The sequence below is a fragment of the Cherax quadricarinatus genome, chromosome 22 (genome assembly GCF_038502225.1).
Source record: "Cherax quadricarinatus isolate ZL_2023a chromosome 22, ASM3850222v1, whole genome shotgun sequence".
Classification (NCBI taxonomy): domain Eukaryota; kingdom Metazoa; phylum Arthropoda; class Malacostraca; order Decapoda; family Parastacidae; genus Cherax; species Cherax quadricarinatus.
This window is the reverse complement of record NC_091313.1, coordinates 21,863,041-21,880,756: the sequence shown is the minus strand read 5'-3', so window position 1 is coordinate 21,880,756 and position 17,716 is coordinate 21,863,041. Positions and strand designations below refer to the sequence as shown.

The 17,716-nt window shown below is 40.5% G+C and overlaps 1 protein-coding gene across 4 annotated transcripts in view; it reads left to right on the top strand.

Moving 5' to 3' along the window:
- The window catches only part of LOC128689739 (endoplasmic reticulum membrane sensor NFE2L1), a 411,774-nt gene that overhangs the window by 123,564 nt on the left and 270,494 nt on the right, over positions 1–17,716 (top strand). Inside the window, exon 6 of one of the 4 annotated variants that reach the window (XM_070087538.1) lies at positions 8,031–8,445. The exons of the other annotated variants lie outside the window; for them this stretch is intronic. Coding sequence (XP_069943639.1) covers positions 8,031–8,078 — 48 coding nt within the window. The 3' untranslated portion in view covers positions 8,079–8,445. Of the gene's footprint in view, positions 1–8,030; positions 8,446–17,716 lie in introns of those variants that run through there. 4 annotated transcript variants of the gene reach the window in all.

Below are 17,716 nucleotides of genomic sequence, written 5' to 3'. Positions count from 1 at the left end.
CCTTTTCCTCCTGAGTAATGTAGGTCCTCTTTGGCATTTTCTTTCAAAAGAGGCCTGTTTCATCACAATTGAACACTTGTTCAGGTTTCAGTCCTTCAGCCTCTATGTACTCCTTGAATTCACTTACGAATTTTGTAGCTGCAGTTTTGTCTGAGCTGGCAGCCTCACCATGCCTTACCACACTGTGTATGCCACTATGGTTCTTAAATCTCTCAAACCAACCTTTGCTGGCCTTAAATTCACAAATATCAGTACTCATTGCAGGCAATTTCTTTACCAGATCGTTGTGCAACTGCCTAGCCTTTTCACAAATAATTGACATCATGCTAATTGTTTCTCGTTTATCCACACCAATAATAACTTCTCAACATCTTCGAGTACTGGTGATCTCGTTTTTGTCAGTACATGTATATTTACCCCCTTTGCAACAACAGCTTCTTTGATTTCCTTTTTCTTGGCCACGATGGAAGCTATGGTTGTATGGGGTTTGTTATACATCCTGGCCAATTTGGCCACATGTACGCCACTTTCATATTGTTCAATGATGTTTTTCTTAAATTCAATCGTATTTCTCACCTTCTTTACCAAAGGCTTGGCACTAGGAGCTTTCTTTGGAGCCATGGTAGCTTATTTAGTAGTTGCAAGCACTAAAATGAATGGAATATTATGAAATATTTCGTATGAGCAAGTGAGGGGACCGTCGCTCACTGGTAAACAATGGCACACTGGCTGGGAACGGCTCAGAGCCATGCGTACGTGTCCCAGACGAATGACTATTTGCGAGTCAAACTACGATTAGCGAGTCAGTGTTTTGACGAAAATAACGTTACGATTTTCGAAAATTACGACTATTGAGCCTTACAATTATCGAGGGACCACTGTATATGGAGAGTAAAAGAAAGGTGAAGAGAGTGGTGAGAGTGCAAAAGGAGAGCAGATGATATAGTGGGAGAGGCACTGTCAAGAAATTTTAATGAAAATAAGAAAAAAAATTTGGAGTGAGTTAAACATAACAGTTAAGAAAGCCTAGGGAAGAAATGAATTTGTCAGTTAAAAACAGAGTAGGGGAGTTAGTAGATGGGGAGATGGAGGTATTGGGTAAATGGCGAGAATATTTTGAGGAACTTTTAAATGTCGACGAAGAAAGGGAGGCAGTAATTTCATGCACTGGCCAGGGAGGCATACCATCTTTTAGGAGTGAAGAAGAGCAGGATGTGAGTGTGGGGGAGGTGCGTGAGGCATTACGTAGAATGAAAGGGGGTAAAGCAGCTGGAACTGACGGGATCATGACAGAAATGTTAAAAGCAGGGGGATATAGTGTTGGAGTGGTTGGTATTTTTGTGTAATAAATGTATGAAAGAGGGGAAAGTACCTAGGGATTGGCAGAGAGCATGCATAGTCCCTTTATGTAAAGGGAAGGGGGACAAAAGAGATTGTAAAAATTATAGAGGAATAAGTTTACTGAGTATACCAGGAAAAGTGTATGGTAGGGTTATTATTGAAAGAATTAGAGGTAAGACAGAACGTAGGATTGCAGATAAGCAAGGAGGTTTGAGAGTGGGTAGGGAATGTGTAGATCAAGTGTTTACATTGAAGCATATATGTGAACAGTATTTAGATAAAGGTAGGGAAGTTTTTATTGCATTTATGGATTTAGAAAAGGCATATGATAGAGTGGATAGGGGAGCAATGTGGCAGATGTTGCAAGTATATGGAATAGGTGGTAAGTTACTAAATGCAGTGGACCCTCGGATATCGGCCAACTCGGTCATTGGCCAGTTTTTCGGCTCCCAGTGATTGGCCATTATTTCGGTGATCGGCCATTTCCAACATGCCCGTGCGCTGCCTGGGACCGCTTGCGCATCAGTCTGGCTGTGTCTCTCGGTGTGTGAGGAAGCTTCTGTTCATACATCCAAACATTTTGCTTGTTTTCCATTGTTTTCTGTGTTTTTTTGCATTGCAACTGTGAAATAAGTAACCATGGCTCCAAAGAAAGTTCCTGTGGTAAAAAAAGTGAGAAACACCATGGAATTTAAGCGTGAAGTGGTTGATAAATACGAGAGGGGTATGCGGGTGCTGGAACTTGCCAGGATGTACGGGAAAAACAAATCAACAATAACATCCATCCTGGCAAAGAAAGAACAAATGAAGGATGCTAATGTTGCGAAAGGAGTAACTTTTATAACGAAACAAATTCACCGATAATGGAACAGATGAAAAAGTTGTTGTTATTGTGGATTAAGGAAAAACAATTAGTGGGAGATAGTGTTGTGGAATCTGTTATTTGTGAGAAGGCAAAGCAGTTATACGAGGATCTTCTGCAGAGAACTCCTGGAACAAGTGCTGCTGGTAGTGAATTTAGGGCCACCAAAGGGTGGTTTGAGAGATTTAAGAAGCGTAGTGGCATACACAGTGTTGTAAGGCATGGAGAGGCTGTAAGTTCTGACAAAAAAGCGGCTGAGAAGTACGTACAGGAGTTCAAGGACTTTGTAAAGGCTGAACAATTAAAACCCCAACTAGTGTTCAATTGTGACAAAACAGGCCTGTTTTTGAAGAAAATGCTAAATAGGACCTACATCATGCAGGAGGAAGAGGCACTGCCAGGACACAAGCCTATGAAAGACAGGCTTACTCTTTTGTTGTGTGCTAATGCTGTTGGGGATTTTAAAGTGAAGCCTTTACTCGTGTATCACTCAGAAAATCCCAGAGTGTTTAAGAAAAGCAATGCCGTCAAGAATAGATTGTATGTGATGTGGAGAGCTAATCAAGAGGCATGGGTCACAAGGCAAATTTTCAGAGAGTGGGTTAATGATGTGTTTGGCCCAAGTGTGAAAAAATACCTCCTGGAAAAGAAATTGCCACTCAAGTGCCTCCTGGTACTGAACATTGCTCCTACACATCCTCCAGACTTGGAAGACCAAGTGTTTAGGGACTTAAATTTCATAAAAGAGAAGTTTTTGCCTCCTAACACCACTCCTCTCCTCCAGCCCATGGACCAGCAGGTCATTTCTAACTTCAAAAAGCTCTACACAAAAGCAGTGTGTGAAAAGTCCTTTGAAGTGACCTCTGGCACTCAGTTGACCCTAAGAGAGTTCTGGAAAGATCACTTCACTAATCTCAGTTGCATAAGCTTTATAGGTAAGGCTTGGGAGGGAGTGACTTCCAGGACTTTGAACTCTGCTTGGAGACAATTGTGGCCAGGTAGTTTCCAAAAGAGGGATTTTGAAGGGTTTGAGGCTGACTCTGACTCTGCTGACCCTGTGGACTCTATTGTGGCACTGGGGAAGTCCCTGGGGTTGTAGGTGAGTGGTGAGGATGTGGAAGAGTTGGTGGAGGATCACAGGGAAGAGTTAACCACTGAAGAGCTGCAAGAGCTTCAACTCGAACAGCAACAGACTGCAGCAGAGGAACTTGCTTCAGAGGAGGAGGCAGAGGGAGTGAAAGAGGTGCCTTCTTCAGAGATTAAAGAGGTATGTGCAATATGGACTAGGGTGCAAGCTTTTGTAGAGAAATACCACCATGACCAAGTTGAAATAAGCCTGACCTGACCTGACTAGGTTGGGTGCATTGGCTTAAGCCAGTAGGAGACTTGGACCTGCCTCGCATGGGCCAGTAGGCCTGCTGCAGTGTTCCTTCGTTCTTATGTTTTTTTTTTTTATTATCACACTGGCCGATTCCCACCAAGGCAGGGTGGCCCGAAAAAGAAAAACTTTCACCATCATTCACTCCATCACTGTCTTGCCAGAAGGGTGCTTTACACTACAGTTTTTAAACTGCAACATTAACACCCCTCCTTCAGAGTGCAGGCACTGTACTTCCCATCTCCAGGACTCAAGTCCGGCCTGCCGGTTTCCCTGAACCCCTTCATAAATGTTACTTTGCTCACACTCCAACAGCACGTCAAGTATTAAAAACCATTCGTCTCCATTCACTCCTATCAAACACGCTCACGCACGCCTGCTGGAAGTCCAAGCCCCTCGCACACAAAACCTCCTTTACCCCCTCCCTCCAACCTTTCCTAGGCCGACCCCTACCCCGCCTTCCTTCCACTACAGACTGATACACTCTTGAAGTCATTTTGTTTCGCTCCATTCTCTCTACATGTCCGAACCACCTCAACAACCCTTCCTCAGCCCTCTGGAGAACAGTTTTGGTAATCCCGCACCTCCTCCTAACTTCCAAACTACGAATTCTCTGCATTATATTCACACCACACATTGCCCTCAGACATGACATCTCCACTGCCTCCAGCCTTCTCCTCGCTGCAACATTCATCACCCATGCCTCACACCCATATAAGAGTGTTGGTAAAACTATACTCTCATACATTCCCCTCTTTGCCTCCAAGGACAAAGTTCTTTGTCTCCACAGACTCCTAAGTGCACCACTCACCCTTTTTCCCTCATCAATTCTATGATTCACCTCATCCTTCATAGACCCATCCGCTGACACGTCCACTCCCAAATATCTGAATACATTCACCTCCTCCATACTCTCTCCCTCCAATCTGATATCCAATCTTTCATCACCTAATCTTTTTGTTATCCTCATAACCTTACTCTTTCCTGTATTCACTTTTAATTTTCTTCTTTTGCACACCCTACCAAATTCATCCACCAATCTCTGCAACTTCTCTTCAGAATCTCCCAAGAGCACAGTGTCATCAGCAAAGAGCAACTGTGACAACTCCCACTTTATGTGTGATTCCTTATCTTTTAACTCCACGCCTCTTGTCAAGACCCTCGCATTTACTTCTCTTACAACCCCATCTATAAATATATTAAACAACCACGGTGACATCACACATCCCTGTCTAAGGCCTACTTTTACTGGGAAATAATTTCCCTCTTTCCTATGTACCCAAACTGAGCCTCACTATCCTCGTAAAAACTCTTCACTGCTTTCAGTAACCTACCTCCTACACCATACACCTGCAACATCTGCCACATTGCCCCCCTATCCACCCTGTCATACGCCTTTTCCAAATCCATAAATGCCACAAAGACCTCTTTAGCCTTATCTAAATACTGTTCACTTATATGTTTCACTGTAAACACCTGGTCCACACACCCCCTACCTTTCCTAAAGCCTCCTTGTTCATCTGCTATCCTATTCTCAGTCTTACTTTTAATTCTTTCAATAATAACTCTACCATACACTTTACCAGGTATACTCAACAGACTTATCCCCCTATAATTTTTGCACTCTCTTTTGTCCCCTTTGCCTTTATACAAAGGAACTATGCATGCTCTCTGCCAATCCCTAGGTACCTTACCCTCTTCCATACATTTATTAAATAATTGCACCAACCACTCCAAAACTATATCCCCACCTGCTTTTAACATTTCTATCTTTATCCCATCAATCCTGGCTGCCTTACCCCCTTTCATTTTACCTACTGCCTCACGAACTTCCCCCACACTCACAACTGGCTCTTCCTCACTCCTACAAGATGTTATTCCTCCTTGCCCTATACACGAAATCACAGCTTCCCTATCTTCATCAACATTTAACAATTCCTCAAAATATTCCCTCCATCTTACCAATACCTCTAACTCTCCATTTAATAACTCTCCTCTCCTATTTTTAACTGACAAATCCATTTGTTCTCTCGGCTTCCTTAACTTGTTAATCTCACTCCAAAACTTCTTCTTATTTTCAACAAAATTTGTTGATAACATCTCACCCACTCTCTCATTTGCTCTCTTTTTACATTGCTTCACCACTCTCTTAACCTCTCTCTTTTTCTCTATATACTCTTCCCTCCTTGCATCACTTCTACTTTGTAAAAACTTCTCATATGCTAACTTTTTCTCCCTTACTACTCTCTTTACATCATCATTCCACCAATCGCTCCTCTTCCCTCCTGCACCCACTTTCCTGTAACCACAAACTTCTGCTGAACACTCTAACACTACATTTTTAAACCTACCCCATACCTCTTCGACCCCATTGCCTATGCTCTCATTAGCCCATCTATCCTCCAATAGCTGTTTATATCTTTCCCTAACTGCCTCCTCTTTTAGTTTATAAACCTTCACCTCTCTCTTCCCTGATGCTTCTATTCTCCTTGTATCCCATCTACCTTTTACTCTCAGTGTAGCTACAACTAGAAAGTGATCTGATATATCTGTGGCCCCTCTATAAACATGTACATCCTGAAGTCTACTCAACAGTCTTTTATCTACCAATACATAATCCAACAAACTACTGTCATTTCGCCCTACATCATATCTTGTATACTTATTTATCCTCTTTTTCTTAAAATATGTATTACCTATAACTAAACCCCTTTCTATACAAAGTTCAATCAAAGGGCTCCCATTATCATTTACACCTGGCACCCCAAACTTACCTACCACACCCTCTCTAAAAGTTTCTCCTACTTTAGCATTCAGGTCCCATACCACAATTACTCTCTCACTTGGTTCAAAGGCTCCTATACATTCACTTAACATCTCCCAAAATCAATCTCTCTCCTCTGCATTCCTCTCTTCTCCGGGTGCATACACGCTTATTATGACCCACTTCTCGCATCCAACCTTTACTTTAATCCACATAATTCTTGCATTTACACATTCATATTCTCTTTTCTCCTTCCATAACTGATCATTCAACATTACTGCTACCCCTTCCTTTGCTCTAACTCTCTCAGATACTCCAGATTTAATCCCATTTATTTCCCCCCACCGAAACTCCCCTACCCCCTTCAGCTTTGTTTTGCTAGGGCCAGGACATCCAACTTCTTTTCATTCATAACATCAGCAATCATCTGTTTCTTGTCATCTGCACTACATCCATGCACATTCAAGCATCCCAGTTTTATAAAGTTTTTCTTCTTCTCTTTTTTAGTAAATGTCTACAGGAGAAGGGGTTACTAGCCCATTGCTCCTGGCATTTTAGTCGCCTCATACAACACGCATGGCTTACGGAGGAAAGATTCTTTTCCACTTCCCCATGGACAATAGAAGAAATAAAGAAGAACAAGAGCTATGTAGAAAAAGGAGAAAAACCTAGATGTATGTATATATATATGCATGTGCATGTCTGTGAAGTGTGACCAAAGTGTAAGTTGGAGTAGCAAGATATTCCTGTTGTCTAGCGTGTTTATGAGACAGAAAAAGACACCAGCAATCCTACCATCATGCAAAACAGTTACAGGTTTCTGTTTCACAGTCATCTGGCAGGACGGTAGTACTTCCCTGGGTGGTTGCTGTCTACCAACCTACTACCTGAGTAGTAGGTTGTTCTTATAAAACCCTGTCCCACTTCAGGGAAATCTTAGAGACCTCAGAAACAGAGCACTCTTGACAGTTATTTTGTGTGACAGGGGTCGAGTGACTCTCAAGCTGGTCCTAGTGGCATTAAAAGACAAAGAAGGAAAGTAACCCCAGAGAAAACTTTGCTGCCTAAAGTCTTTATGGAGGGGAATTCCCCATCCAAACACAAACTTCTCCCTCTTTCCTCCTCCCTATCTTCCAGAAGCCAGCATTAGCCTTCAATAAAGGTATGTAATATTTATATAATTGTTAAAAAAATTATTTTTTTGTGAATACTTTTGTCTGGAACGGATTAATTGTATTTCCATTAATTCTTATGGGAAATATTATTTCGGTTTTTGGCCATTTCGGTGTTGGGCCGAGCTTCTAGAACGGATTATGGCCAATAACTTAGGGTCTACTGTATTATATATATATTTATGTCTGTCTTTCTTGTCCTGAGACAGACATCCTACCAACTTGTATTCACTACACAGTCAAATAACAATTCATAACTCCCTCTCTCTATGTAAGATAGATTAGTATTTAAGGTTTGAAGCCAGTCCAATGATGCATTTACAGATTATTATGTGAAAACTGATACTGTATTTAAGTTTTCATAAATTCTTCAGTAATATTAGTTAATGCTAATTTTTCTTATATTAAGTTACACTAGCTTTTTTAGTTTGAAGCTGAACACAAGAAGAATTCTTCAGTTATTACACAAAAACCAATTTGTTTAATAACATTGGAAAATTAAACCTTGCACAGCTTGAAGTCAGTCTGAACCCTTCTTTAAGTAAACTCCACCACTGCTGAAAGTTTGAAGGAAGGGAAGTAGAGGACACTCACATTCACCAACAGCTGCATGAAACTTCCCCTAGTTACAGTACACTAGTGCTGAAAATGTGAAACACTGGATGAAGTGTCCTCAAGTATTAAATGAAAGTTTTGGAAGGAAAAAAAAATAAAGGTACTCCTTCAGGGACACCTAATGATAGAGAAAATATGCAAATCGTTGAAGCACATGGTTGGCCATTTAGCAAATTACCAAGTTTCACTATACATATTTTAACCCAGTACAACTAAAATTACTAAAGAAATGTACATTACTGTAAAATAAATTTTATGCAGCTGAGTTAAACTACAAAGGTAGGTTTATCGATGGAGATTTTTTGAGAAGATTAACCCTTAAACTGTCCAAACGTAGATCTACGTTTTTTCAACATTTGAAAGTATGTAAAAAAAGTAGAACTTTTCTTTTTTTACATTTGAAAACGTGTAAAAAAAACTTTGATCTACGTTTTTTTTGTTATATTTGAAAATATGTAAAAAAAACGTAGATCTACATTTGGAGCACTATGCATGTGAACATAGCTCTGCTTGGACAGTTTTAAGGGTTAAGCTGGTAAGTGTGATAATTATGTATATCATATATAATAAAACTGATTTATTTTGTGTGTATTTTTTTTAGCTGTATTTATTTTGCTTTTGTGGTTATAAGTAGAACATTTATACACCATTCCAAATATAAAAAATTCCCAAACTTGCAAGTATTTCAAAATACTGTACAGTGTTACATACTTCTCTTAACACCCAGAAAATATAGCAGTTGTATATTGAGCACCTTGAGCATTGTGACTGGCAAACTGGCAACAGTTTCTTGGATGGGATAATTCAAGGTTTGAGGCTTGCGTTTGCTCCAAAATCGTATAAAATTATGAGAGTTATAAAAGAAGTTCTGACACGTCAAAACTTTGATGTGTGCGCTACATACAGTTAATCAGCTCTTCCTATGTTATTTTGTTAATTATAAATAAAAAACCATACTGCTACATGTTGCTTACTTGTGTTATTTCAGTATTAAATCCACTATATTTTGTAATGTGAATGAGTTTTGTTAGGTTAAGTAAGAATTGTCTGGAAATAGGACAAATGCCTCCTAATGTGGGCCTTTGTCTTAGGATACTTGGCCACTGGAGGTTTACACAGCATGCATCTTTCGTGTCATGGTATGTCTGTATTTCTACTAAACCATGACTTACAGATCTTGGATGTTTCAGTAATGTTCATCATTGCAGTGCTAATTATTAACTTGCAGGGCTAACTGCATCATTCTCTTCTGTCATGTTAACCCTTGGAATTTTGCAAAAAACTGCTACAGTTATATTGCTAATATGCTCTTTTGGTGATATGTTCGATGAGATTCTGACTCCTAATTCTTTCTTCTTACACACTGGCTGCAGTGCTCCTCCCAAGCTGTATTCCATGTCATGTCTCCTCATTTCCATCTCTATTGTCATTACTTGTTACTTCTTAGGACTTAATGGTAGCATCTATGTGCCCTACTATACTTTTGAATCTACTCATTATCCTTGATTATTATTATAATCAAAAAGAAGCGCTAAGCCACAAGGGCTATACAGCGCATTATCCTTGAGTCTCCCTTTCATCATCAGTTTTTTGTGTTTCTCATTAATTTCACATCATCAGACAATGCCCACCTCTTCTTGTCTTCTATTCTCCAGAGGTTCTTTTATCAATATCCAGTTGAGCAACTTCTTGTTTACTACTGCCCGCTTTTCCAGTTTATATAACAGCCTTCAGGGTGGTACTGTGTTGAATGCAATTTTACAGTCTAATAATGTGTGGGGCAACAGAAATCTGTCTTTCATGCTTTATTTATGTTTCTCTGCCATAGAGTAGGAGATTCTTAAAATAGTATTTGTCATATCAGGTGAAGTGGTGAGCAGAAAAACTGAAGGCAGATCAGGTATAGAGGTATGGAGAAAGCCAAGGTCATATGTGTTCGAAATGTTAGAGCATTTGACAGTGAACTAAGAAAAGCAAATGTAGCTCTTATGCTAGGTTAGGTAAGATTCATCAGGAAACAGGGCAAATGTTTCCTGGTATGGCTTATAGTCATGTGACCTGCTAACTGGAACTTTTGGTTATACTGTATGATCAAAATCTTCTTCTGGCTTAGTTGATTGTTTAATGAGGCTTAAAGTTTATTGACTACATGAAGGTAATTAAGCCTGCATGTTACCTGTCTACCACCAGTCAAAAATACTTTTTAACCCTAATATAGGGATTAAAGTGAGCTCTCAGTATTTATAAACCAAGGGACATTCATCTTGGTGTATATATCCTGTGCTACCTTGAAGTCTACCTGGAAATTGTTCAAGGGATCAACACCCCCATGGCCTGGTCCTTGACCAGGCTTCCTGGTGGATCAGGGCCTAATCAACTAGACTGTAGTTGCTGGCCACACGCAATCCACCGTATGAACCACAGCCCAGCTGATTGTGCACTTACTTTAGGTATCTGTCCAGTTTTCTCTTGAAGACAGTCAGGGGGCCTGTTGGTAATTCCCCTTATGCATAATGGAAGGCTGTTGAACAGTCTTGGGCCCCAGATACTTAATGTTTTCTCTTAGTATGCTCATTGAACCCCCGCTTTTCATTGGGGGCTTGTTGCAACGTCTGCAGTCTTTTACTTTCGTAGGGAGTGATTTCTGTAAGCAGAATTGGGACCAATCCCTCTAGGATTTTCCAAGTGTAGGTTAGGATGTATCTTTCTTGCCTGCATTCCAGGGAGTACCAGTCAAGGGCCTTCAAACATTCCCAGTAATTAAGGTTCTTGACCGAACAAATACATACAGTGAAGGTTCTCTGTACATTCTCTAGATCTGCAGTTTCACATGCCTTGCATGGGGCTGTTATTGTACAGCAGTATTCCAGCCTGGAGAGAATAAGTAACTTAAAAAGAATCATCAGTGGCATGGCATCTCGTTTTGAAAGTTCTCATTATCCATCCTATCATTTTCCTCTCAGATGCGATAGTGACACTTTTGTGATCCTTGAAGGTGAGATCCTCTGACATTATCACTCCCAAGTTTTTCGGACTATTGTTTGGTTAGAATTTGTTGCATACTCTGTTCTATCTATTATTTCTTCAAGTTTTCCATAATGGAGTAGCTGAAATTTGTCCTCATTGAACATATTTTTTCCACTATTTATTGAAAAACTTAGTTTATATCCGCTTGGAGATTTACTTTGTCCTCATTGGATGATACTTTTATGCTGATTCTAGTACTGTCTACCAAAAAAGACAGTGCTGTAGTTTACATCTCTGTGTCAGATATTGAAGATGAGGAAAAGGATGGGGCAAGTACTGTACTGTGGCAGCCTCTGACTTAACTCTGTTTACCATTACTCTTTGTGTTCTATGCTGGCTTACTAGTTCATCCTCTTTTAAATTAAGAATTACATCATTTGATGTGTTATAATGAGATGGTTCATTGTTAAGTGTTTGAATTTGCTATCTTCGTGAGGAGAGATTCTTAATTAATATACACAATTCTTCCGGGACAAAAGATAACGGTAGGTAAATTCTTTGAGCCGCAGTAATTGTGACTTATTTTGCAACTAATGTATTGAGCCGTTTTGTAACTCATTGTTTCTTAGCTAGGATGCATGAGAAGATTTTAGGGAGTTTATGGCTTACTGACAAATCATCTTACAAAATGTACAGTATATGTGGAAGCTGTGGGATGGAAATAAATTTCAGCTAATTCAGATCAACAATTATAGCAGGAAGTATGCTAGGTGTTAGGCAGGTAAGCTACGCTTAGGCTGCGCTATCTATAAAAAATGTATCTTGTTTTTCAGAATATAGCATATTTTACAAGAAACTTAACGTAACCTTAACATTAGCCAATATTTTTTTTATAGCTGGCACTACAGCAATACTGGTGTTAATTAAATTCTTGTTAAGTAAGTTATCAGTAAAGACATCATTGTCGAGCTGTGATAGTTACGAAGGTATAATAATATTCATTTAATACTGGTGATGATATTAGAGTAGTGACATGAAGGCTGTATGTCATCTGATTACCACCAATCAAGAATATTTAATCCCCAAAATAGGGATTATGTATATTCACTGAAGGACATACACTTAGTGTATATATCCTGATGTGGCAGGAGGGATGGGGAGAGATTATAAATGCTGACTTTTGAGTTGTCAGCGCAGGCAGTATGCTTAATGACTTTCGTGTAGTTGATAACCAGACATCATTAATTGGTGCATCGTGCATCGTAAATCTACTTTTTAATCCTTAAAAAATGAGGAAAATAGCAAAACGGATAATTAAAAAACTTCAAAGAGGTCACTGAAAACGAAACAGACTTAAAATACTGTTCATGATACATCAACACTACAGAAACTGTCAATTTCAACAGCTTTGAATGCCCTGATGGTCCCACAAAAATCGTCATACATCGTCAAGAAGAAAGAGAAAAGGCGAGCCTAGTCTATCAGGTGCAAAGAGTCACACATATGAACCCAGATATACACAGTGTGGGTTTTTGTCTGTACATTTTCAATTATTATTATAATAAAAAAGAAGCGCTAAGCCACAAGGGCTATACAGCTGTACATTTTCAAATACGTAATTAAACTAGGGCCATGTGTGTCAGTGCCACGCATGTTGGTGGAGCCACTAGTATTAAAAGGGAGGAAATGTGTTGGTGCTACCATTATTGTAGGGAGAGAAACGTGTTGGGCAACTAGTATTATAAGGAAAGAAACATGTTTGGCCCACCAGAATTATAAAGAAAGAAATGTATTGCAGCCACTAGCATTATAAGGAAGGAAATATATTTGGATCACCAGCAGTTTAAGAGGGAAATACTGTGGTACTACCAACATTATAGGGAAGGAAACGTGTAGATTATTATTATAATGTATGACCCACAAGGGGTCATACAGCGCTGAGGAAATGTGTTGAGGCTGGGGTTCTGCATGAGTGAAATGAGCTACTGTGGAGTGCACGAGTTAAAAAAAAGTTAAAAGAATCACTTGTGTAGTTTATTTAATAATAAGTAAAATATAAAATTAGTTCTATATTAAAATACTGTGTTGTTTGTTGTTGTTACATGGGTAGCGAAAACCCGCAATGGTCATACAGCGCCTGGGGAATAGGAGGCAATAAGTTTCGATCCAAGGAAGGGGAGAGCAGGTCTAATTCCTTGGATCAAAATCCGCTCACCGATTTCAAGGAGTCTCCCCTGAGAGGTAAGGGAACAACTACCAGTATCGCTGAAGCTTCAGACCGGACCGCGGGGGCGTTGACCCCCGAAACCCTCTCCAGGTAAGCTCATCCATGTTGCAGTTACGACGAGAAGTCAAGCGAAGCTTAGGTTTCACCTAAGAAAGCTATCGTGTCTGGAGCAACAAAGTTTATTTAGAAAGATGTAATGATAACAATAATTGTGAAGTTATCGCATAAACTATCCAGTGTTTGTTTTTGCTGTTTCCGAAATGTTACACAGTATTTTGTAGTCTACAAAAAAAAAAATGTGGAAAATATCTGATGAAAATCACCAAAGAATGAGTTGTTTTTTTTTTTTTGCGGTTGAGAAATGTTATATAGTAGTTCATAATGGAAGCCACTAACACAGATAAAAGAGTAACTTGCTGATCAGAGTGTTGTGGGAAGAGTGAAGTGTGTGGTCGTCACAGTGTGGGGTCTTCCTGTGGTGTCAGGTGCTACACGCCATTATACCGCTCACTCACGCCAAATTAACACGTCGACAGTTTGGTCAATTATCTCGTATTTATAGAGTATAATGTATATTAGTGATATTTTCACTGGCTGGTAAATGTGTGTGGTCCAGCTGTTGTAGTTATAAATATAATAAATTTTATATGCTGCTTGCGTCTTTTTGAATTAATTTCTCAAGCATTGTCTCTATTGCATATATTGGCTACCAACTGATTTCAAGTGTTATGATATATGCTAAACACGTGTAATGAAGTCATTTTTCTTTCTCATGACATCTTGCTCATTTGATAAATATGCTGATGATAATCAACAAGAATAATAAGTTATTGTTATATTACTGTTAAAATTATGTTATTGGTGTTGCACTGCAACACTTAAAGAAATATCACAATATTTATTTAGCAACTGAATGCGAAATTTTCATGTTGAAGAGTGAGACTTGAGTTTGTGGTTAACGGTTTGGTTTGCGGTTTTATATGAAAAAGTAAAACTTTGATATTGGTGGCCATTTCAGTTTTGTATTTAAATTTGATATGATGAGGACAAGTCCCATTATATTTTTTACTTTTGGAGACGTCACCAAAAGCTTGAATGGACGGAGTCTGAGCCATGCGTTGAGGACAGAGGATTGAGCCTTCACCATTCTCGTTAAATGATCCACACGGCTTTATGACACGCAGTGCAAGTCGGGGACGTTTTGTTCCCCATGTAGGTTTCGCTGTGTGGGACACAAGTCACCACACAAGGAACTAGATATATGTGAAATGCCTTGTATGGAGAGTGTATGTTAGGGAGGAGAGAGGGACATCAACGAGTTTGTGTGTTGGGGAGGAGAGGGGGGGGAGATCTAAGAGTCTGTGTTGGGGAGAGGAGGGACATCAACGAGTTTGTGTTGGGATGGGGGGGGGGAGACTGAATGTTTTGATGGTATATGTAACGATGAATGTGATTTGTCTCATCACATATTGCCTGCGTTACAATGGGAGCTTTATACACGTGGATTACTCTGCGAAGAGGTGTGACGTTACATGTGGGGGCGTCACGTGTGTTTGTGGGGGAGCGATGTTATATCTTGTATCAACTTGTTCAGTGTCTGAGCATCACGTTGTAATGTAACGTGATATATTGTGTGTGGACGTGTTGCCTTTAAAAAACACTCATCACTGTGGTTGTATCACATGGTGCGTAGCTGGTTCACAATAAGTGTGGGTGTATCACATTGTGTAGCTGGTTGACAATGCATGTGGTTGTATCACATAGGGTGTAACTGCATCACATTGCATGTGGTTGTATCACATAGGGTGTAACTGCGTCACAATGCATGTGGCTGTATCACATAGGGTATAACTGCATCACAATGCATGTGGTTGTATCATATAGGGTGTAACTGCGTCACAGTGCATGTGGTTGTATCACATAGGGTCTAACTGCGTCACAATGCATGTGGTTGTATCACATAGAGTCTGCGTCACAGTGCATGTGGTTGTATCATTTTGTGTAGCTGTGGTTATATCACATTGTGTGGAGTTGCGTCACAGCGTGTATGTGTGTGTGTGGGAGCAGGTGAGCAGTAGCGTCCTGCTTGTCACATTTCCTGGATGACAGTGTAAGCTCACCCATCCATGACGGGATGCTCGTTACTGTCTGGCTGTCTGCCTGCTGGTTATGCTTCCACCACCCCACCCACCCTACTTCAGAGACATCGTCACCCAAGCCTCACTCCCCCATTGTCCCATTCTGGGTGTCACCCTACTCATATCCTCAGTTGTATTTTGCATGGTTCCAATTATGTTTATCATATATACAGGTAATACATTATAAACCCAAGATGAGTCGTGTTGAACAACTGCCAATGTACTAACAAGATATTGGATGGGTAGCCCGGTATTCTGTTTATTCATATAATACATTATTTTTATTTTTTTAATGACGTGGACCGGTGAGCCAGAGGAAGACCCTTGTGTCATGAGTAAAAACTTAAGTTGGTGAATCATCATATGACCGCGTCTGGAGGTATTTGTCCTGTTTCCCAACAAACCCGACATCGTGGTTTAACAAGACATACTTAACTAGGGCATATCAATTATAAAACGCGTCTGTCCAGGGACTTTGATTACTTCTAACATACAGAGGTCGAAAATAACAGTATATATGGGCGGAGTGTATCACACTACGTAACTGCTACCAGCAGATGTGTAAAGGAAACACACGAGTGCAGAATAATAAAAAGTCACGGTGCCGTGACCGGAAGAATTCACAAATAACCCAAACTTTGGAAACACATGACTCGACAGTAGTCCAGGACGAACCGAAACGTCGTCATAAATTTCCTCTCATAAGTGCAGGTTATTTGCTTAAAGACACATGCACAACATATGTGGAAGTTTTATACTAGAGAAGTTTCACCCGATCCAGACATTAGAATGAAACTCTTGGTGAGCGAGACATTGGATTGAGGAAGCTCCTGGTGAGCCAGACATTGGAATGAGGAAGGTCTTGGTGAGCGAGACATTGGAATGAGGAAGGTCTTGGTGAGCCAGACATTGGAATGAGGAAGCTCCTGGTGAGCGAAACATTGGAATGAGGAAGCTCTTGGTGAGCGAGACATTGGAATGAGGAAGCTCCTGGTGAGCGAAACACTGGATTGAGGAAGCTCCTGTTGAGCGAAACACTGGATTGAGGAAGCTCCTGGTGAGTGAAACACTGGATTGAGGAAGCTCCTGGTGAGCCAGACATTGGAATGAGGAAGGTCTTGGTGAGCGAGACATTGGATTGAGGAAGGTCTTGGTGAGCGAAACATTGGATTGAGGAAGCTCCTGGTGAGCCAGACATTGGAATGAGGAAGGTCTTGGTGAGCGAGACATTGGAATGAGGAAGGTCTTGGCGAGCCAGATATTGGAATGAGGAAGCTCCTGGTGAGCGAGACATTGGAATGAGGAAGCTCCTGGTGAGCGAGACATTGGATTGAGGAAGGTCTTGGTGAGCGAAACATTGGATTGAGGAAGTTCCTGGCGAGCCAGACATTGGATTGAGGAAGCTCGTGGTGAGCGAAACATTGGATTGAGGAAGCTCGTGGTGAGCGAAACATTGGATTGATGAAGCTCCTGGCGAGCCAGACATTGAATTGAGGAACCTCGTGGTGAACGAAACGTCTCCCATACGTTGCAGACATGTCTATATACTGGCTGGGTGTTGTTCGCAGCTGTGTAATGAAATACTCAGTTCGTTCTCAGACTCGTTTACGTGCGTCAGTTTCTGAACGCTTAAACACGCAACATTAACTTAAGAGTTTTTTATAGGACATCCAGAAGCATTTAAATTATCCCAAATTACGCACAGGTAACTGTTAGTAACTCAATTACATAGCTGAGAGGGTAGCGTCTGGTAGGGGGAGAGATACTGCAGTTTTAATTCGTTGGATACAATACGGAGTACAGTGCGATCCAGTGTACAGTGTTGGGATGGGCTGAGTAGTGTCTGGAGTTGGTTAACATTGAACTGCGGAGTGTGTTTGTAGGTGGGAGGTCCCTTCCTCGTCATTTTGCCGGGGTAGTGGGAGGGGTCACAAGCTTGGTTTTCCGATTAAAGGGAGGGAGAGAGAGAGAGAGAGTGGGAGTTAGTGCATAGCATAGCAAAGGAGGTATGTTGTGCATGGGTGAGATATAGTCCAGTGAATCTAACAGGAAACAGTGAATCAGCCTAGATCTAATTTCAAAATATTTTGATCTTACTGTTATGATAGTCGCTTAATGAACATTATAACCACAATGGAGACAAATGAAGCCGGTGCAACTCAAGACATTGAATAACTATAGCTACACTATCTGCATGTTAGATGACTGAAAGACATAATGTTCGCTTTGTAATATATTTTTTTTTCCGAAAT